The following is a 23,012-nucleotide window of genomic DNA, read 5'->3' on the forward strand; positions in this document are numbered from 1 at the left end:
ATTGCCTGGCACTTAGCTATATTATGTAAATCACTTGTGGATTCAAGGAACAGGTATACTTTAAAAGTGTATTCTTCAAAAATGATGGCATGGATCATTTCCCCAAGTTAGAGACTGGTATTTCCCTCTCTGCTTAGGCCCGTTGGCCCTTGAAGCCCCTTTGGCCCAGTGTGGGAAGGCCAGGCTGCAGGGAGGCACTCCCCCATTCACAGGGGCGTGCTCAGCCTGGGTTGGCGCGGAACCCTTTCGAGGCGGAACTTCGGCCGGGCGGTGCCGCAGTCCAGCGGACAATCAAGAGTGAAGCACCCTGCCGGTCGGGAAGGAGCTGACGCGAGCTGGTCCCTGGCAGCCATCAGCCACCGCGCTTTGAGGTTCGGTTTCGACACCAAACTAAGGAATTGCATTCTCTCCAGTCGCAGGTGAGTGATGGCCTCTCCTCCCAGGAGAACCGGCGGGCAGCAGCTGTAGATCTCTAGGCAGGCGACTTTTGGGGGGTCAGGGCCCACCCAGCCTCGCTGCCCGTGGAGGGGTGCCCCTTTTCCGCCCCGGAATCAGGCGGCGCGAGGCAGGATGGGTTCCTTTTCTGATGTGCGGGGCCACTGTGATGGTCCTCTGGCAGGACACGGCTGCTGTCCATCCGCAGGTTATTTCAGGAAGAACGAGATGACTCTGAACTGCAGGCAAGCCCTTTCTTCCCCTCGGCCTCAGTTTCCTCCCCAGGCGAGGTAAGGGCGGCGGGAACCTTTGACGGCTCGAGAGGCTGTGACATGGTGTGTTGTTTTCAGGTCCCCCAGTTAGTGTCTTCCCATAGCCAACTCCCATTTTAGCGGGGAAAAGATACACTACCGGGGAAAGCTGTAATGATTTGTAAATTGTTCCAAGATTTTACAACAAGACAGAAATTTGTTTTGACAGCAGCGAAAACTCTGACACCGTTGGCTAAAAGAACCACACTCGTCAGAAATTTAGGGTATTTGGTACATGGGGCAAAATCAGGTGAAGATAGAAATCCTTTTATATTGAAAAATTAAGACTAGTATCATTGGCATGTTTTTATATCAAGATTTGTATTACTACATGTCTTACTCTGAAGAATGTTCTGTGTCCAGTGTTAAGTATGAGTTAAGAGTAAGTCACATTGAAACAAATGAAAGAAAAAGAAAGGAACACTGACTGTGTGTAAGGCCCTACACATACAACAATCCACTAAGGAAGGTGGTAGTATCACTTCTATTTCACAGATGAGGAGTAAAGGAAGACTTACAATTTGTCAATGATTAGTGGTGATTATCAAAGCAATTTGTAATATTGTTTAGTGGATTTGCATTTGTCACCAAAATATTTTGAACTTTAAAAACTTTAAGATTATGTAGTTCATGGGCATTTCTTGAGTTTGCAGAAAAGGAAGGTATTGTCTTTATTTTAGAAATGTTAAAAGAGTGTTTTCAATAATTGTGAAGATTAGCAGTTTAAATAAGGTACCTTTAACTTTCTTTTCCCTGCATTTCAAGCAAGAATTGAGTCAAAAGATTAGGCTATCAGAAATAAAAGTCACTGCCATGTCATTTGAAGCTTACAAATCAAAATTCTATAGTAATGATTCATTATTTCTCCACCCTCTTCTCTTGGCTGAAACTCATTTAGATTATTTCTGCAAAACATTACTAAGCAAATCGTTTTCAAATCGCAGTGTTGAAGTTTCTCTTCCTTGTGCATAGCTTTTAGAGCGTCAATTAAAAGTATTTAAAGGATCGAATTTGTCGTTGCTTATGTCAATTTTCGTTTTGTTAATTTAGTATAAGCAAGTTCAGTACTCAGACTCACAGCTTTTTTCATAACATAGTTTTTTTTTTCCCTCTTAAAAAAGTCCTACTATTTCTTTTTGTCAACGGTTTAACCATCTTTCAATGGAGTGCCACTTTTCCCCATCGGAAACTTGAGTACTTGTTCTTAACTACGTGAGCCAAAAGGTCTTGTTCCATTATTGTGAGTGCTATGCATTCAATACTAAAATGTTTTTTTAAGTTTATGTGCATCACTGCTTCAAAGCTTTAAAGGCCATAGGAAGGAAATCTAACAATTTTAGGGGAGAATATAAAGCAGCAGTGTCTTGAGACATTGAACATGGTTACCATCTACACAGGGCCTTGCTGAAATTCTGCAAAACATGGTCAGGAAGAGTTTTTGGCCTCTTTTTAAAAACATTTTTATTTACTGACTTTTTTTTTTTTAGAGAGAGAGAAAGGGAGAGGGAGACAGAAACATCAATTTGTTGTTCCACTTATTTATGCATTTGTTGGTTAATTCTCATATGTGCTCTGACCTGGGATTGAACCCGCAACCTTGGAGTATAGGAAGGACACTCTAACCAACTGAGCTGCCCAGCCAGGGCCAGATTTTGGCCTTCTTTATATTTCTAGTATTTCAGTTCAAGAGAAAGGTGTGTATAATTCCTAAATTAGCTTACAGATAGTATACCCATCTTACAGATTTTGTACATGTTTTAGTCATAAATCTGATACAGTTATGTAGAAAATTATGATTAATCTCTTCTAGTGAAACTTTTTTTTTAACTTGGAGTGTAAAGAAACTAGTCTAGTGCCTATTTTGGAGCCAGTCAATGACAGTGTTGTTTAAAGTAAAATCAGAATATCATTACAAATTTTTTCATACTAAAAGTTGTTAATGTTGAAGTTAATTTGAAAATTGACATTTAAAGTTTTGTTCATTGAATGTAGTCTGAATGAGTTAAACTACCTTATAGTGTATATTATTCAAGGTGTTTTCAAGTGCACTATCATATTTAATCCTTCTTACCACTCTGTAAAGCAGATGGTGTTCTTATTATATGTAGGAGAAAACTGGGGCCCAAGGGGAGTGATTTTCCCAGAATGAAATAATAGTATTGATACTTCAAAAGACACACATTAAATCTATATTTTTTAAATTCTAGAATCGGTACTGTATCCATTTTACCTCAGCTCTACCATTATTTACTTTCCAACTTATTATTAATTGTATAATCCACTCTGATATCGTATCCATTGTATTTAGACTACCCTAACTTTTAGTTTCCCCCAGCTGTGCTTTCTGGAGTATCTGTATCCTGTTGTGTTATGTGTATTTTTTCCCTTAAAGTACATACCTAACTGGTTCTGCCTAATTACTTATATACACTTGTCAATATTAAAAGGTCATATAAATGTGTAAATTTGACTTTGATTTTTTTATAATGGCTGTACTGAGATCATGTGTCATAAATTCACCCTATAACCCCAGTGCAGGGCCCTTCGTGCACTCATAGTGTTGTGCGGCCACCACCACCATGTGACCCCAGAACATGTATTTCATCACCCTTAGAAGAGACCTGGACTCAGTAGCAGTCACTGCCGGCTGCCCCTTCCCCTCCTGAAAAACACTCATCTACTCACTCTGAGGATTTGCCTGTTGTGGACATTTCACACCAATGGAATTATCCATATAAGTTTAATGGAACGAGGCTTTGGGAAGTTATTTTTAACCCGAGAGGCTCTGTGCCATTACACCCTTAGCACTGATTTTCATGTTACTTGAGCAGATCACTTTTCTAACCTGCATAAGGCCTTTTCCTGTTTGGTGTCCATGCAATAAATAAATCTGCTGACGTGTATGTGTTTCCTTGTTCTTGACCTTTGCTCTTCACATGTCTTAATAGGGTGTTCATGGTGTTGTGTAACCTGTTCTCAGGGCTCAGGTATCTGTGGCTAAGTAACTTTTATTCTTAGTCGGGCATTTTTACCTCTATTTTAAAATGACTAATGAAAGCTCCTAGCTTGTTTTAATGTTCTTGGAAACCACAAGTTTATAGAAATATAAGTATCTCATTATCTTTTAAAGCAGAGTTTCCCAATATAGGTTATTACATTATTTCTCCGGGGACAAATTTTACAGCAGCAAATAGCCACCATCCTTATGGAAAAACAAAAAAACAAAAAAACCTTTTTCCTTCAAGTTTTACCCCATTCTGCCCTCCTTATAGCTCTCATCTACCAAAGCCCTCTTTAGTGAGAACTTGGCTACTTGATTCAGTCTTGGGTTCTGTAGCAGAGCCCTGTCTTCTTCTAGATGATCCCACTGCCCATCAGCGTGGACAGCGAATCCTATGGTTTGGCTTCCCCATCTTTCCCCCCAGCTCTCCTCGGCTCTCTACGCCAGCGCCAGGCCTTGGAGCTTGCCACCACCTGGACTTCATCCTCTCTTGAATTCTCGAACCCCACTTTGCTAGCACAGCTGTAGCCCACCTTTCACTTCCCTCACTCTTCTACTGCATCTGGGCCTGCTTTCCCACTAAAGACTTCCCCAGTTCTGTGCTGTGAGAACCCCACTGTTGATCCCCATCCCATGCACCGTCTGCCTTATACCTTTGTCCACCCAGCCTGAACTCTGATCAGATCACGTTCTCATGTCTCACTCGTACTTTCAAATTCCTGTTGTCTCTTTTTTTTCTTCTAAGATTTTATTTAGTTATTAGAGAGAAGGGAAAGGAGAGAGAAAGAGAGGGAGAGAAACATCAATGTGTAGTTGCCTCTCACTGACCCTCAACTGGGGACCTGGCCCACAACCCAGGCCTTCACTGGGAATCGAACCAGTGACCCTTTGGTTTACAGGCCAGTGCTCAGTCCACTTAGCCACACCAGCCAGGCCTTTTCTCTTTTTTTTTTAGTTTCTATTCTGAAAGTCCCTAATTCTCTTTTACTCAGTGTTCTCTAAAGTTAAGCATTGCTGGAGAGTGAGGGTGGGGAGGAGTGGGGCAGAGATTGGAAATCAGTGCAGGTTGGCACTGCTCTGACGGTTTTAATTCTCTACACCCCTTCTTCCCTCTGGGAGTCAGCTTCCTGCCAGCTCCACTATACATTCCCTGCCTCTTCCTGTAATCTTGGAGGAAGCGTTGTGCTCTCAGTCCAGGCTCTTCTTGAAACTTTGCCCTTTTTGGTCAACTCCTTCCTTCTCCTTCTCTCCCGTCTTTAATCTCTTCCCTTCAGTTTATCAACATACTTGAGCCTCACCCTTCCTTAAGAAGAAAATCTCATTTCCCTCATTTCACTTAGACCATTCTGAAAGAGAAATCTCTCCTCACTGCCTGTATCTATTAACCTCCATCTCATCCACTTCTTAAAAACAGCAACCAAGTATTAAATACTGACTTTGTGCATTGTATCTCATGTGGTCTTTACAACAGCCCGAGAGATTTTGCAGAAGAAACTTGTAACTGGTTCAGGGTCACATAGTTAATGAATTGTGGAGATAGGCTCTCCTGTCCTACGGCACCACCTCGGGCTGCTCATGTTCTCAATGGTTGTCTCCTTGTCACCAAAGCCAGCCATGACATCTCTGCAGCTGTATATGATGGTACTCACTTAATTCCTTTCCAGTTTGCCACTGCCTCTTATAGTTCGACCCTTCAGGGGTTCCGCTGGCTCTTCCACCCCATCTGTCCTTTAGAGGCCATCTTGGGTGATGGCTCACTTCTGTAGCCTTTGACTAGTGCTTAAAGGCAGGAGGACTTTAGGCAGAGGTGGTGGGAGAATATTCTGATGTTGGGAAGGACAATGCATAGAGGCTTTAAGGTGGTAAAATATAGGTCACCAGCGGTGAGTAGCAAGTGGTTTACTTTGGCCCAGGAAAAGCTACAAGTAGGGAAGTAATATGTACTAAGCTTGGAAGGAAAACAGTGGCAGTTCTGGAATAATGGACTAGGAGTTTGACTGAATCATTTTTCAGCTTACAACCCTCCAGTGGCTCTCTATCCACATGTATGGGGTGACCACATAATTTCACACCAAAATCAGGACCAATTTTGATAGTGAAAAGAGGCGGTATTAATAATTACACTGAGATAGCTGCTGAGACTGTCCTCAGCAAACGGGGAGTTAGAGCCACCCTGACTATGCAAAAAGTCAAGTCCAAGATGACTTTTCTTTTTAATCCCCACCCAAGGACACTTTTTAGGGAGAGGGGAAGGGAGAGAGACTAATATCGATTTGGAGAGAGAGGCACTAATTGGTTGCCCCCCACATGCAGCCAGACCAAGGGTCACGAGTGCCCAGACTGGGGACTGAACCACAGCCTAGGCATGTGCCCTGACATGGAATCGAAATTGTAGCCCTTGGTTATGGTGCTGCAAACAACTGAACCACACTGGCCCGTGCCAAGATGACTTTTTTTAAAACCCTCACCTGAGGACATGCTTATTGATGTTAGAGAGGGGGGAGGGAGAGAGGAAGGGAGAGAAACACTGACTGGCTGCCTCTCATGCACCCCCCAACCGGTTACCAAACCTGCAACACAGGCATGTGCTCTGACCAGTAATCAAACCCCTCAAAACCTTTTGGTTTATGGGATAGTGCTCCAACCAACTGAGCCACACCGGTCTGGGCCCAAGATGACATTTTGATGAAGCCATTCTTGAGGGTGTATACAAATGGGTAGAAACAAATTTTGAGGTTAAGGTAGCAGTTTAGAAATGTGACATAAGGCTCTCAACTCGGCAACTCCTGTGGGAATCAAAGGAAGTTTGAGACTCCTCCACAGAAGTTGGTAACTGGGTGTGGAATGGGAGGGAGAAGAAGGGTTACATGTTAGTCAGAGTCATGAGCTGAAGAGATTAAAAAATGGTACATAATACTTTAAGCAAATTTGACCTTTAAATCTATTTGTTGTAAGCTTTAGTGTTGCTACATGGGCAAGGGTATGGACTTGGAAGTCAGAAAGACCCAGGTTTGAAACTGTGATGTGTCAATCATTAACAGTTGAATTTTTGTTATTTTTGCTTCAGTTTCCTTTTCTGTAAAATGGGAATAGTAATGTGTTTACTTTGAAAGGCTGTTGGGGTGGTTAGTGGTGACACACGTATGTAAAGTACCTGGCACTGTGGGCCACGTAGTAGAATAACAGTAACAGCAAGCTAATAGTGAATGCTTACTCCATGCCGGATGTGTAACAGTAATTTATTTAATCTTCACAACAACCGTCCTTAGGTAGCTACTCTTTTCCCCACTTTACTGGTGAGGAAAGTGAAGTAACTTGCCTAGGGCAGACAGTAAGTGGTGACGTCGTGGCTCCAGAGCCCCTGCTCATAGCCTCTAGGCCACAGATGCAAACACAAGGCCTGTGGGCCAAATCTGGCCTCCACCTTGTTTCTACTGGGCGGCAGCGCCAAGCTCCTTGCCCCTAGTTAAGGAGTAGTTCATCTATACAGCCCTAAAATGACATTTGCCCTTTGAAGGCAACAGAGAGGCTGATGTGGCCCCCGGTGAAAATGAGTTTGACACCCTGAATTAGACTATAATGCTTATGGGGTTTCAGTAAGGGGTAGCTGTTTTTTGTCTGTTTTGCTTTGTGATATTAAATGAAAGATTGATTTTGTATCCTTTTGTTTATTTTGTTTTCAGATTCTATTTATTTATTTTAAGAGAGAGGGAAAGGGAGAGAGGGAGGGAGAGAAACATCGTTGTGGTGTTTCTTCCAACTGGGACCGGACCCACAACCCAGGCATGTGCCCTGACCAGAAATCAAACCAGTGACCTTTTGCTGTGTGGAATGACGTCCAACCCACTGAGCCACACCAGTCAGGGATTCTGTGTTGTTTTATATATATGGCGAACATGAAGACCAAATGCCTAGATTTGTCTCACATTTGTTTATCACTTTGGCTTCTGCCTCACTAATTAGGACCCATTGATTTTTATTCTCAGTTTTCAGGTTTAACCTCAATCATATTGTCTAATGATACCTGACTTTTTGCTGCCCCCATTTAATTTTGCACCTCTGCACATGATATAACCTTCACAAACTTTTAGTAAATTCTTACTCAGTCTTCAGGATTTGGGCCAAACATCATGCAAGAAACTTCCTTAGTTGCTCCTTGTCGCCATAGAACCATGGGAACGGACTGTGGAGATTTAGAGACAAGCAAGACTTGTGAGCATACGTGTGTCCAGAAGGTACCCAGTCATGTAGTCATGTACTATGAAAAACAGAGGCATTTACCAAAGAAGATACAAGAGACATTGTACACAGGAGACAATGATGCCTCAGTCCTCTTCCAAGTAGGCACATTGGGACCTCACACAGTTCTCCCAGTTGCCATCAGCTGCCCCATTGTATTTTCCTGAATCTCACTGATGGTCTGAAATCTCTTCCTTGTCAAAGGTGACTTTAATTTTGGGAAAATCCAGAAGTTACAGGATGCCAATTCTGGGCTGTAGTGGGGCTAAGTCACCTAGGTGATTTGATGTTTCTCCAAAAAACACTGTATGAACATGATGCATGAGCAGGTGCGTTGTGATGAAGCTACTGGTCACCAGTTACCTATAGCTACGGTCTTCTGAATCATCCAAATAGTTTCCATGGAGGAACGTTCAAGCTTAACACAAAATTTGATGCCGATTTGTTGCTCTACTCACTGAGTCATTTTGAATGTTCCAGCCACACAGTACACAGTGGCATGTACCGTCCCCACTGCCTAGTACAGTGAAGTCGTCATTGTTCATGCATGCACATTCCAGTCCACTCTCCTTGGCTGCCAGGTTACGTCACTGTCTCGCAAACCGTTCTTGTTATATTAACAATGGCTGGACTTTTTCCGACAGACAACCACCTACAATTTTTGATTTCTACGTGATGTAGAATGATAATAGTAAAAGGAGGTATAATTTCAACTGGAGTAAAACAAGAACTATTAGACTTTTGTATATGTAAGTTGCTGTTGTAGATCTCATTCTTGTGATCCTGACACATGAAACTTCATAATTTACCAGTCGCTGTCTTAATCAGGAGCCATCTTGCTGCAGGAACAAAATTCTGCTCATGCTGGTTCAAGTGAGAGTGAGAGGCTGTTTCCAGGACTCACAGCATCTCCTGGTCAACACTGCTAGGCCTGCACAGCATGGGGGTAGGCTGTCTCTGTTCTCTGTCTCCTACTCTCAGGCGATGCGGTCTCTTAACGCCGTACCCTCTAGGAATTCTGGTTTGCTGGGCCCGGCCGTGTCTAACTGGCAGCCCGCGGGAATGAGAAGCAGGCAGAGAGAGCAGTGCTGTGTGCCACGCTCTATCTAAGAACGTGAGCAGTAGTGCAGCCCGTTGGCTTTTTGGATTTGGTCCAAGTTTTGGGCCTGAGTTTTTTTGTTCGGCTATAGAAAATGAACTTTATTGGCCTGAAGGTATACTTTTATATACAGTATGTGATCTTTTCTCAAGAGGCTTCTTTCTCTTAATATCCATATTAGCATTATTAGTTTATCAAGCACATGTCAATCAAATGCTGAGTTGAACTACACATTGCATTGTCTACTGTGATTTAAGATCTTTTTAAGCATTCAGTGATATAACTAAAATTGAAACATGCAAAAAGATAAAGCCAGAAGTTAACCACTTCGTTCCAGCTGTTCCAAAAGACCAAAAGAAATAGAAAAAGGGGCTTTGAAGCCCCTTAGAAAAGGGGTTTCAAAGCCTACTCCTTTAGGCTTTGAAACTTCATTGTCATCCACTTTCTTCTCTTTTCTTTTTCCGGCTCTTCCTCCCCGACTCCATCATTTTGGTAAATATTCCATAGGTCATACATATGATAATTACTTTAATTTGAACTAGATTATCTCCAAATTTTTCTTATGTAACACTTTGATGCACATCTTTATATGTAAAGCTTTTCCATATCTAGGACAATTTGTAAAAGTAGAATTCTTGGGTCAAATGGTATCAACAGATATATTATTGCCAAATTGGTTTTGAGAAATATTTGTAGAAATTTATACTGTCTCTAACGATGCCTCTTTCACCACACCTTTTATCGTCCTGGTCATTATAATTCTTTTTCACGTTCGTTCCTCAGATGGACGAAAAGTGGTCTCTCCTTGGTATTTTAATGGCATTTTGGTTTTTATGCATCAGTATAGATTAGGTTAGACTAGCCTGGATAAGAGTGTTTAATTCTTTGCAGTAAGGTTGTTGTAGGGTTGGTATTTAGTGTATATTGGCTTGTAACGCTGATTACTGAATTCAAACACTTTTGTTTTCCAGACCCTGTAAGATTTGGATATGTCCTTTATATTTGACTGGATTTACAGCGGTTTCAGCAGTGTGCTACAGTTTTTAGGTAATGCTGGCCCATTTCTATTATCCATTTAAGCCTACATGTATAAAAATACTGATTTGTCTAGAGCCACTTTATAATATACTCAGTAGTTATGAGTGTGGGCTTTGCAGTTGTACAAACATGTTTAATGATTTATTGTATCTCTTCCTTCCTCTCCATAAAAATATGGAATAAAAATCATTTTTTTAAGAAAGAAATGGGCTATTAAGCCATGAAAAGACATGAGGGACTCTTAAGTGCATGTTACTAAGTGAAAGAAGCCAGTCTGAAAGGACTACATACTATGAGATTTCAACTACATGACATGCTAGGAAAGGCAAAAGCATGGAGACAAAAACAGTCGGAGGTTGCCGGACAGCGGGGGTGGGGTTGGGGCAGGATGAACAGGCAGAGCACAGATGATTTTCAGGGGATTGAAAGTTTTTTGTATCATATTATAGTGACATTATAGAGGTATAATGACAAAGGTGTGCCATCATACCTTTGTCCAAACAGAGTGTACACCACCAAGAGTGAGCCCTCAGGTAAACTTTGGGTGATTATGATACATCAGTAGAGGTTCATCCTTGGTTGAAAAGATATCGCTTTGGTGAGTGACATTGATAATATTTGGGGACAGGAGGTATATGGGGAATTTTTGCCTTTCTCTCGATTTTGTTGTAAACCTAAAACTGCTCTTAAAAACAAAAAGTCTTTGAAGAAAAATTATAAAAGTCAATGTGGAATTTTGCAGTAAATGCCCATCTACTACAATTTGGTCACTGCTGTCTTTTTTATCACTTTATCAATGCTTAGTTGATACATCTGAAATTATGTGCTTTTTTGTTGTTTTTTCTTAGTTTTATGAAATCATGTGAATGGTTTAACCTTACTCTAAGGAAAATTTGACAATGAACCAAACTTTCACTGAAATACTCACTGATTTTTGTCAAAATACCTAATTTCATCCATCAAATTTGCTTTAATTTTTCTTTTGATCTAACTTCATAAATACATGATTTCAACTACTTTATGAATGTTTCTCTAGTAGAAGACACATATATTTTCCCCAAAATTGTCAAGGGGATGGCATTTTGGCACTGCAGATAAGTTTAATTTTATAATTATTTGAATTCCCAAATTATAATACATTTAAAATAGCTCTTCAAAACTAAAATTAGGTCACAAATCCAAGCTTATTCAGGCCAGCTTATAAAGTCTTAAAAGTTCAAAAGGTGTTTCTTATTTTTCTTTTTTAAAAAAAACACTTTGTTTAATTTTAGAGAGAGGAGAAAGGAGGGAGAAAGAAAGGAAGAGAAACACTAATTGGTTGTCTCTTGCACATGCCCCAACTGGGGACCTAACCTGCAACCTAGGCATGTGCCCTGACCAGAATCAAACCAGTGACCATTCTTCCCACAGAACGAGGCCCAACCAACTGAGCCATACCAGTTAGGGCTAAAAAGGTGTTTCTTTATAAAAAATCTAGAGTAATTAGGGAAAGTATCTAAATAACTAAACTGGTAGTGTACTTTTACTGAAGGTCATTTTATTTGGACAACTTGTGTCAGATGTTACTTTGACTAATCATAGCTCTCTCTACAGGATTATATAAGAAAACTGGTAAATTGGTATTTCTCGGACTGGATAATGCGGGAAAAACAACCTTGCTGCACATGCTAAAAGATGACAGACTCGGCCAGCACGTCCCGACACTACATCCCAGTAAGCACCCTCTCCCATGCAGTGTTGTTACTTGTCTGCGATACTGACTTGTAGATGCCAACCAAAACTGTTTTTGTTTTGGGGTTTTTTTTGGTGGATAAATTATAATCAGGTTATTTGACCTGTTTTTAAATAGTAAATAGTAGGTGACCCAATTCCCAGGGAATATATTTAAATCTTGAAACAATACTCATATGTTCTTATCAGTTAGTACACCCTTCTTCAGCTAGAGGAATGAAAAAGTTATTGTCTCAGGGACTGTGATGTAATTGAGGCCTGTCCAACCAGATGTCACTGAGGCTGCATAAGTCACCATAGCCTTGTTTGCATGAACAATGACTTAACACATACCATCCTGTATATGAGGTTGTATAATAGGCACCTTTTGAAAAAGTAAAGTTAAACTGACAAAGTTATTCCGAAGAAACTTATCAATAACTGGAATCTCACTTTGACTGTTGAAAAGACTATGAGTCAAGTAGATACAGAGTTTAAAGACAATTTAATCCACAGATTGATTATAGAATAATGAGTGTGGTGTTAATAATAAGTGTAACATTGAGAACTGGACCAAAAAACAGATAATATGATAGTTATATGGTTCGGTAAATAATCAAAAAATAAGGAGTGAGAACAGGACAGAACAAAGTACCATTTTATCTATAAAACTATTAGTGAAGTTGGGAAAGGAAGATTTCATAAAATTGACAAATCTTTTTTTATATTAGGAGGAGAGAGTGGGGCTTGGCAAGTAAGATTGTGATACAAGAACAGTACTGTTCAAGGAAATCGATCATGGTGAAATTGATCATGGTGAAATTGAGTTTGTAAAATTGTCTGCAAAACAGCAGCATTGGAAGAGACTATATTAGGTGTAAGTCACATTTTAGTTTTTTGATGTTGCTCTCTTGTGTCTATTCGACAAACACCTACCGAGCACCTGCTTTATGTTAGACGTCGCTCTGAGTGCCAGGGGTGAAAGCAGGGGCACGAAACAGTTGCTGTCTCAGCCTTCCTGCGCTCACGTTCACTTCAGTTCCTATCTCTCAGTTAACCAAAAGTATACGTGAAAAAAGTAACATATATCTGCCTTGTGATCTGGCAGTTCCCCTACTAGGTATTTATTTAAGAGAAGTAAAAACATATGTTCACCAGAATCCTTGTACAAGAATGTTTATACTAGCTTTATTTGTAATAGCCAGAAACTGGAAACAGCTCAGAAATTCATCAAAAAAGAATGGGTAAACAGTGGAATTCTAGTCAATATGAAAGAGGAATAAACCACTGATGCACATACTAATGCACATTATACTGCATGGAAGAAGCTGGTTACAAAAAAATTACATACTGTATGGTCCTATTTATATGAAATTCGAGAACAGGCCAAACTAACCTGTGGTGACTGAATTCAGATCAGTAGTTGTATCTGGGAGTGGAGGCAGGGACTGCCTGGCAAGGGGCTAGAGGAAGCCTCCTGGGATGTTAACAGTGTTCTGTATCTTAGTTAATCACACTGGGACTTTTTAAATAAAGCAGGGAGTATAACCATAGAGGAAGTTTGAAAACCACATCCAAGCATTATCTTTTCCTTATGGAAAGGAACACACTTGGCCCACGAATTGCATTAACTATTTATTCAGTTGGCACACTATGTACAGAATTTTTAACAAGATAAACTACTCTGGGGCCTCAGCAGTTACTGAGTAGTAAACAATTACACTGAACCTTTCATTGTATTGTAGGAGACTTCTGCTTTTGGCCATGAGGGAGTAACAGAGTCTGGAATTACCTTCCCACTGTAAACAACTAGGAAACTGGACAAAAATCTATACTACAGCTGTTTTCAGATGTGGGACAACAGCGAGCATATGTGACTCCTGAGAGAAGGAAAGCAAACCCTTATTTAGTCAAGCTTTACCACAGGAGATCATTTCAGACCACGGTGCAGGGAGTGGACATCCAAACATAACCCAGAAGTCTTGCCAAGTTGAGGAGACAGAGACCAGCATTTGGAGAGGCAGAGGTGACTAGCATTTGCTGGGCAAGAGTGCCAGAGAGGAAGGAGCTCTGTAAAGAAAGAACTCCAGGACTTTTTGTGGCTGAACACCAATCTGTGCGTGCATAGGGGTAAAACTCCACGTGGCCATAGAACAGTTTCTGGAGGAAAGGTTATATGGAGATGTTAGCCAAATAGTTCCTAGTGCTCACACGGCCCCAGGAGTCATTCATGTTCCCATCAGCCAGAATGGAGAGATCTGGTTGAATGCACAGGACATTTGGTAGAAACTCCAAAAGGATCAGACCTTAGTAATGGGTTAAAGTAGCCTCAAAGTAAAGGCTACTTTAGATCTGCCCTAACAAAGCTTAAAAACTGATCTGCGGTCAGTTTAACTGCCTGTCAGAACGAAGGCCACTTTCTTCAACAGAATATAACAAAATCCACCCTCCAATCAAAAAATTACTAGACATGCAAAAAAGCAGAAAAGTATAATCCATACCCAGGAGAAAAATTAATCAGTAGAAACAGATCCAGAAGTGACAAAAATGATGGAATTTGCAGATAAGAAAGTTAAAAGAGCTGTTCTGAATGTGCTCAAGTATTTAAGGAAAACATGAACATAATGAGAGAAATGAAAGATATAAAAGAACCAAATGGAACATCCAGAAATAAAAAAATAGAATATCTGAAATGGAATTTTCCCTGGATGGGATTAACAGCAAACTAGTGCCAGAACTGCAGAAGGAAAGGCCAGTGAACTTAAGTCAGTGCAATAGAAACAGAAGATGAAGCACAGAGGGAAAAATGACTGACAAACAAATGACAGAGCCTTGGTCACTGTGGGACAATACCAAGCCATCTAGCAGACCCATTCTTGAAGTCCCAGGAGGAGAAGGTAGGGAGCGGAAAAAATATTTGAAGAAATAATGGCCAACTGTCTTTTGTTATCCTTGTGTTTGTCATTAAAGACTGTCCCCTGTAAAATTTGACAGCCATGAGAGAACACCGTGTATTTCACCTGCATCGTTTAAGCCAACTCGACTTGCAGGAAAAGCTGTTAGGTTGGAAGAGTCACTTGAATTCACAAAAAATAATTGTCTGAATAGATTAAGGTTTCCAACAGGAGAAACGGGGAAGGAAAGATACGTGAGTGGTGGATCTGTGGTAGGCAGTGAGCACTAGCACTGAACATCCCCTTCATTGCTGGCACGGGGTCACTGTGAACTGGAGTACACCTAAGTCCGACAAGAATTCCTTTATTAGTTCCTGAATGTTTGGTTTGACCTTAATTGCCATTAAAATAAATCAAACATTAAACAATATATGCCATGAATAGATTTCTGATTTTCGTGTTATAAAAATATATTTTTTATTATTTAGCTTCAGAAGAATTAACCATTGCTGGCATGACCTTTACAACTTTTGATTTGGGAGGACATGTTCAAGGTAAGATTCTGTTCCTCTTACAGTGGCTTTATTTTAACCTAATGAAAAGGTGACCGTGATGTTCCAGTGCATGAAGCCTCCTTCTGCTCAAGCAAGGCCGAAGTAGACTTAACATTTAGGAATTATTACCCCCAGATAAATGTTTTAAAGGTAAAGAGTGATTTTTCATGAAACCCCGTGTCAGTTTAAGTTGGAGGTGCTCTTGGTGTGAAGCAAGCGAGTCAAACTGAGCCTCCATTCTCTCTCTGCGCTAACCCGCCTCTCACCCACTGTCCCATCACACAGTGACTGTCACTGCTCTGTATGAAAAACCTTCACTGGCTAAGTCTTCACCTACAAATTAAAGGCCAGACTCATAGATCTGGCATTTGGGATCTCTACGATCCAATTCCAGTTTACTTTTTATGTCTTTATTTCCTACGGTTCCCCTTTCCATTCTCTTTACTCCAGCCAAACCGAAACCTCCCAGTGTTCTCCTGCCTCTGTGCTTTTGCTCATGCCACCCCCATCTGCACATGAGCAACCCACCTTAGGGCCCAGGGCGAGGGCTGCTACCTTCCCCGATGAGCTGCATGCAGCTGGGAGTGCTCCCTTCTACACTTCCACAGCTCCGAGGGCGCCTGTGTGCATGTCTACAAGTTTGGGATAACTGTCTTATCTCCTCTCCCAAACTCGCTGGGACTGAAACCCTATTCATTTTTTCTATCTGCAAAAGGATTTGGTGGTATCCAGCACATAGTAATTCACAAATGAAGAACGGTACAAAGTTGGTGGGCCTTCTAAAAACCTCATGAGAAATAGTGGAAAAGATTTTAAGTGATGTGGTTAGTGAAAGCACATCTGAGACATAATGATTGTTTGAAATACGCATAAAGTAATTTCATAAAGTTAATTTCTGAAATACACATAAAGTAATTTCTGGAATATAATACTTAGAGGGAATTAGATCCTATTGGAGCTCATCTGAGACTTCGTTTCTATATTGTTTTTAAGATATGTCATAATACTGAAGCCAGAGAAAAAAGGTCTTTTCCTCTGAGGTATCCCAAAAACTCTTCTCCTCTAGAAAAGAATGCCATGGAAATAACTACCCTAATGGTGCTATAGACTTTAAGTTCTGTTATGAATGGAACAGTTTGTTTTTATTATTTTAACTTAAGTCTACACCTGGTACTAATTTCCTTCTGCCACTGACTCCAAATTTACCATTGGCAAAAACAAAAAAAACTGATAAGCTAGAAATGTCAAAAAACGAATATGCAAAGGAAAATAGTAGCAGTTCTCCAATGAACTTAACAAGCATCGTTGTCCATTGGTAACAGACGGGACATGGGGCAGAGTAAAGCGTTGAGTTGCCCACAGTCAAGGAAAGCCTGACATTTCTTCTTCCGGAGAGAACTTGACAACACTGGGTAAAAGACTAACTCGAGTAGATAGTGAAGGAGCAGCAGCTAAGGGGTGTTACACTTGGTATCTTATCGGACTTGCATCAGACCACCTGCTAGCTTTGACCGGCAAATGAAATCTAACTCCTGATTGTTTTTGTTAGCTCGAAGAGTGTGGAAAAACTACCTTCCTGCTATCAATGGCATTGTATTTCTGGTGGATTGTGCAGACCATGAAAGGCTGTTAGAATCAAAAGAAGAACTTGATGTAAGTTAAATGATTACAATGAAACACAGTCGAATGGCTAGGAAGTCTGAGAAAATAGGTTGGCAATCTCGGTGTCAGGGTGCAGCTTTTCTGTGGTCTCCAGTGTACCTCCTGGCAGTCGGTGGAGCTCGGTGACTACTTAGGATGCAGAGGGAGCAGCTGCTGAGGAAGTGCCGACGCAGACTTCCTTCTTGAAGGCTTGCGCTCCCTCTGTGCAGTGTGCCCCCGGAGTGCATGTCATGTCGTTCCATTCCTGGAGTGGCTTGATCTTGAGTCCTGGTCATACTAGGATGCCAGCTTCTTAAGGAGTTGGCTAGAACCTGGAAATGGTGTAACAGACTATCTTAGTCACCTCTGCCAGGAATGAGCAGGGCCGTGTGTAGCTACTTCCCCTGGATCAGATGCTTCTAAAAGGGGCTCAGGAGCAGCAGGCAAGGCCAGTGCTACTTCAAGGGCCTCAGAGAGAGCAGGCCCATGATTTGTCTGAAGGTTGGCCTGCCCACGCCTCTGCCCAGAACCGGCACACAGATTCTTGTTCGTGTGAAAAGTCCAGGTAGGCTCTGTGGTCATGAAACAGGGTCAGGGAGTTGCTGAGTTGCCACCTGATGCCATACACAACGTATAGCACCTCATTTAATCCTAATTCTCAAAGCACCTCCATAACGTAGGTGCTGCTACTCTAAACTCTCTTTGAATCTCAGAGAGACCTACTTGTCCAAGATCTCCCAGCTTGGAAGCAGCAGAACTAGAAATGAAACCAGTCTGCCCATTTTCAAGGCGTTGGCTCTCGTCCCTGTACCTCCTGATGCACAGAGCAAGCAATGCGAGCATCTACAGAAGGAGCCTTAGGGAGACGGAAAAATGGAGCTGGTGGTTCACCGAGCTCACTTTCAACAGAGGAAGAGTTTGCCAGAGAAAGTTGGCAAAACTGGCACGTTGTGACGGGGAACGAGTCCTTCATGCCCATTTGTTGTCTTGTCAGAACAGTCCTTCGGAGGGTTTCGTGCTGACATTTTGTGTTTCTTTCTGTGTTGATTGTTTCCAGTCACTAATGACAGATGAGACCATTGCTAATGTGCCTATACTGATCTTTGGGAATAAGATCGACAGACCTGAAGCCATCAGTGAAGAGCGGTTACGAGAGATGTTTGGTTTATACGGTCAGACGACAGGAAAGGTAAAAAAAAAGTTTGACAAGTATGAATATTTCATTCAACAGTATATTTTTATCTTCTGAAATAGTTTATTTCAACCCCTAACAGTAATCATGTTATTAGTCTAATTGGTACAGTCTGCCTTCATTTTTTTTTAAATTAAGGTATAATTGACATATAACATTATATTAGATTCATGTGTACAACAAAATGTGTTTATACATTGCTATTGTTCAACTACAAAAGCTGATTATCTTTTTTTTCTTAAAAACTATAATTTACTGAACATAACTAATCATTAGGGAAATGCAAATCAAAACCACACACACACCAGTCAAAATGGCTATTATCAAAAAGTTAACAAATAGTCCTGGCTGGTGTGGCTCAGTGGATTGAGTACCGGCCTGCAAACCAAAGGGCTGCTGGTTCGATTCCCAGTCAGGGCACATGCCTGTGTTGCAGGCCAGGTTACTAGTAGGGGGCATGCAGTAGGCAACCACACATTGATGTTTCCCTCTCTTTCTCCCTTCCTTCCACTCTCTAAAAATAAATAAAATCTTTTTTTTTTTTAATTTTAAGAAAAAGTTAATAACGTGTTGGCAAGGATGTGGAGAAAAGGGAACCCTTGAGCACTGTTGATGGGAATGTTAAATGGTGTAGCCTCTGTGGAAAACAGTATGGAGGTTCCTCAAAAAATTAAAAGTAGAACTACAGTATGACCCAGCAAGTCCACTTCTGGGTATTTATCTGCATTTGTTGAAAACACTAATTAGGAAAGATATATACACTCCTGTTTTCAGTGTGTGTGTGTTAGGCAGAAATTAGAAAAGAAATTTTGCCATTTGCAACAACATGAGCCTAGAGGCTGCTGTGCCAAGTGAATCAGTGAGACAAATACTGTATGGTTTTACTCCTATGTGGAATCTAAAAAACAAAACAAAACAACGAACAAACAAAACAAAGCAGAAACAGACACCAAAGGTATGGTTGCTGAGGGCGAGGGGCAGGGGATTGGGTGAAAAAGGTGAAGGGGAACAAGCCAATAATATTGTGATAAGTTTACATGGTGACAGATGATGACTAGAATTAGTGGGGGGACCACATTGTGAAGTATACAAATGTTGAATTACTATATTGTACACCTGACATTAGTAGAACTAATAAAACATTGTATACCACCCACACTTAAGTAAAAATGCCTGTCATTGAAATGTTTTGGCCTTTTTTAATGTCCTCACTTGCTTTCTTTCTACCACTGAATGAGACCTTCTCTTGGTGATAAAAATGTCAAAGCATATGTTTATAGGAAACTAAATGAAAGCTTTCAAATTATTAAAAAAATAAATTTTCAAGCCCTGGCTGGCGTAGCTCAGTGGATTGAGCACGGGCTGCGAACCAAAGTGTCGCAGGTTCGATTCCCAGTCAGGGTACATGCCTGGGTTGCAGGCCATGACCCCCAGCAACTGCACACTGATGTTTCTGTTTCTGTTTCTCTCTCTCTCTCTCTCCCTCCCCCTCCCTTCCCTCTCTAAAAATAGTTTAAAAAAATAAATTTTCAGAATTCACTACCAAATAATATGCTTGAATGCTTAAACATACCAGTAGTGTATTTAGGCCTCCAGTTCAGTGTTAAGGCCCTGAACTCACTAGAGACAAAAATAGAACATAAGTAAACTTGGGCGGAGGAGTGTTTTAGTGTTTTCTGAATGTATGCTTTAAAAAGATGCATTTTTTGCATTCATTTCTACTAGTATTTGTTTGGGAGAGGGACTTTTAGTAACTCAGTTCCATATTAATTTTAGGAAATGCCTTGTTTTGTCATAAAACCTTGACTCAGAGAATATTCATCCTTAATATTTGTGAAGCCGGTTTGAGTAACTTGAACTTTTTCCAGGCCAGTCAAAGACTTTGCATTCTGTGTGCCTCACAGGCCGACCTCTGTCCCATCTGTCCTAAAGCAAAACGAGAGGACGCAGGTGCCAGCCGTGGCTGCATCTCTGTCACCTGTTGTTCTGAGACATGCGAACTGCCCCTTTCCTGGGGAGCGGAGCTTTTGTTTCATGAGGGGTCTCCAGCATGACGCCTGTCTTCTCTTCCAGGGCAACGTGCCTCTGAAAGAACTGAACGCCCGGCCCCTAGAAGTCTTCATGTGCAGTGTGCTCAAACGGCAAGGCTACGGAGAAGGCTTCCGCTGGATGGCCCAGTACATCGATTAACGGCCCCCGCCGCAGCCCCGGTCCAGCCTCGCCGCCACACAGGCCTGCTCCGAGATTTGATTGCTGACCATGCATAACTTGAATTCAATAGACTTTCATTGGTTAGAAAACAGATATTTTTTAGATTATTAATATTATATCAACTTAATTTGAATGAGAATTGAAATCCAATTCAAATAAGTTTGACTATCACAATGTTAGCTTTCTAATTCCACGAAGATACTTAGTTTTTACTCTTTGTAATCTGACATGCCCCCCAGCACCATTTATAAAGAGCAGCTTCCCAGCAGGACATTTGAAGCAGTTTTTAACAATATGAAACTACAAATATAAACCACAATTAAAAGCTCATCATGTTAAATTTTTATGTACTTTTTGGAACTAGTTTTTCAATTTTAGATTATGTACACTCACCTACCTGGAGTGTACAGTTAATAATTAGCTTATTGATGATTGCATGATGCCTTACAGGTTTTGGTATTTTTTCTTATGCAAACGTCATGCAATAAAACAGACCCTCATGTTTGGCATCACTGCTGGACAGGTGTTCCGTTTTAGTGTCTTACCTAGCCAGCGTGCTCTGAAACTTGGAGTATTTACATTATACATGTGAGGTAGTTGTCGAGAAAGAGGTCTGCTTCAGGATGCTTAGAGCAGTGTTCCAGCCCTGGAGACGTCCGCACTTGCCAGGAGATGGGCTGTGCTTGGTTGTCCCTCACACCACATTTCTCTCTGATCCGGTACATTTTTGCAGCAACACTACCGTCCCCAGCACCACGGGGGTCCGTGGCCCAGCCCCCATGGGACTGCTTCTGGAGGAAAACACGGCGCCCGCTGCAGCAGAGGCCCCTGTCGCTGTGTTCCTGTTGTCTCTTTCTGAAGTGTGCTGGTCCTCTGTGCCTCGTCACCAAACGTGGTGACAGGCACCAGTCTCCCCACGTTCATAGTTCATGGCACTTCCCAGGGCAAGTGACTGTGGGTCCTCGTGCAGCCTGTGGACGCGAGGGGAAGCAAAGCCTGTCCTGCTGCAGCAGTCCTGCAGGTTGCAGGGGTTTGCTCCTGCCCTAAACCTCGTTTGCATCCTTCGCCATATTTTACTTGTTGGAAAGAAAAAGAATGCTTGTGTTTCATTGTCCTTTTCCTCAGTCGCTCTCAGCCAGCTGCTCACAGTGTGGCACAAAGGCTTTTATTTTTAGAGGTGACGCTGGTCATGTGATCGTGTTCGCGAGCCTCGCTGACAGCCTCACCAACAAAAGTGTGGCCAGCTTTTTAATGCATTCTAATTTCCTAAGACACTGAGTCCTTTTTCCATTTAAGATCCCCCTAATTAGTAAAATCAGATGAAAGATAAGTGCCAAGTATGTATCTTTAAAGACTCTTAAGCTTAAGATTTCTCTGTTGGTTACAGGCCAAGATTTTACAGTGTATTTAACCAATTGCATTGAGGATATATTGTTCCAATGCCATCAAGGATAATTTAAATATTAAAATTAGTGTTTTCTGTAGCCGTTGTCCAAATCAGTTTGTTGTGTCCTCTCGTCAGCGATGGGAGGTAGGAGCGGACAAGGACTGAGGGTCCTGACCAGAAGGGACTTTCTGAACATGACCCGTGGGTGTAGTACTTTGGCTATTCTATTTTACTTTCAGCTTCCTCCCTGCTTAGAAACATCAGTAGCACCATGGGAAAAGTAGGTTGGGTTTATTTGGCCTGATATGGTTAAGGTCCTCACTTCTGATGCCCTGACCACACAGAACTAGACCTTACTGAAGGTGACTGCCTCTTGTTGATGGTGTGTTTCTTCAGTTCAAGTATTATTTCCTAAGATCTATTGTGATGCTTCAGAAGTCAACTGTGTGTCTCATAAATTGGTATAAAGGCAGAAGCTTACTGGTTTCCCCAGGAGGGGAGCAATGCTTTCTGGTACAAACCACCTTGCTCCAGAATTTTCTTTCTGGTTCTGACTCTGGGATCAAAGAAACTCAGAGCCACTTTGTGGGCCGTACCTAAACTGTGGGTGTTTTCCCGTTGATGTGTGGCCTGAACCCCTAGAAAAAGAGCTGCATGTAGCAGCCACATCTGTCCTTCGAACGCCAGGGACACAGACCTGCAGCGTCCCAGCCAGGGGCGGCGCTCCAGCTCCGAGGCTCCTCGGGCACTCACCCCGAGCCCTGGCGCTCAGGAGGGCGGCAGGGCGTGGTGCAGCACCTGGGGGACTGGGGAAGGCACTCTGCATGCGCGCCCGGGAGGGGGAGCGCCTTTTGGGGAAGATGGATGGCCCTGTTGGGGGTGCAGATTAATGTTGTGCCTCCACTGCAAGGTGGGAAAATGGGCTTGTTAATACTCGTATGCAGGGGAAGGTTTGGTTCCTTATACACTGGGCGCCGTCCAAAAGATGTTTTAAAATCTTAATTCTAAAACTAAAAGTACAAAGTCTTAGTCCACTTTTGTATTTCTAAAGAGATTCTTAACCCCACACCTATTTCAATGACTACTGTTAATTTTATTTTGGGGTAACTGGTTAAATTGATAGATTCCTGTTGTCTTTACCTCAGTCTTTTTAGAATGGAGAGTACAGCACTTTCTGAATCAGGGCACAGACACTTCTTAAAGCACAGTCATGCCCCCTGACCCCACAGAGACAAGTTCTGAGACAGCCGGGTGCTTGAAACTGCAGATGGTGCTGAGCCCTCTGTGCTGTGTTTCTTTT

General features: G+C 41.7%; 1 protein-coding gene across 2 annotated transcripts; it reads left to right on the forward strand.

The window, feature by feature from the left end:
- The first annotated feature begins 282 nt into the window (after window positions 1-282).
- Window positions 283-21,809, forward strand: SAR1B (secretion associated Ras related GTPase 1B). 2 transcript variants are annotated; one of them, XM_045821362.1, is made up of 7 exons: window positions 283-419; window positions 10,057-10,132; window positions 11,717-11,836; window positions 15,216-15,281; window positions 16,831-16,934; window positions 17,980-18,111; window positions 20,188-21,809. In XM_045821362.1, exons 2-7 carry the CDS (start codon window positions 10,075-10,077, stop codon window positions 20,302-20,304), a joined length of 597 nt encoding a protein of 198 aa, XP_045677318.1. In that variant the 5' UTR covers window positions 283-419; window positions 10,057-10,074; the 3' UTR covers window positions 20,305-21,809. The 2 variants fall into 2 exon arrangements, with proteins under 2 accessions (XP_045677318.1, XP_045677328.1); XM_045821372.1 differs by lacking the exon at window positions 283-419 and adding an exon at window positions 670-725.
- Window positions 21,810-23,012: the final 1,203 nt, after the last annotated feature.

The sequence above is a fragment of the Phyllostomus hastatus genome, unplaced genomic scaffold (assembly GCF_019186645.2).
Source record: "Phyllostomus hastatus isolate PE091 unplaced genomic scaffold, TTU_PhHast_1.1 phas_contig_150, whole genome shotgun sequence".
In the NCBI taxonomy this organism is placed as follows: Eukaryota; Metazoa; Chordata; class Mammalia; order Chiroptera; family Phyllostomidae; genus Phyllostomus; species Phyllostomus hastatus.

Coding starts and splice junctions, on each gene's coding strand:
- SAR1B (XM_045821362.1), top strand. CDS start 10,075: ATGTCCTTTATATTTGACTGGATTTACAGCGGTTTCAGCAGTGTGCTA. Junction 10,133..11,716: donor CAGTGTGCTACAGTTTTTAG/GTAATGCTGGCC, acceptor CTCTCTCTACAG/GATTATATAAGAAAACTGGT. Junction 18,112..20,187: donor ACGGTCAGACGACAGGAAAG/GTAAAAAAAAAG, acceptor CTTCTCTTCCAG/GGCAACGTGCCTCTGAAAGA.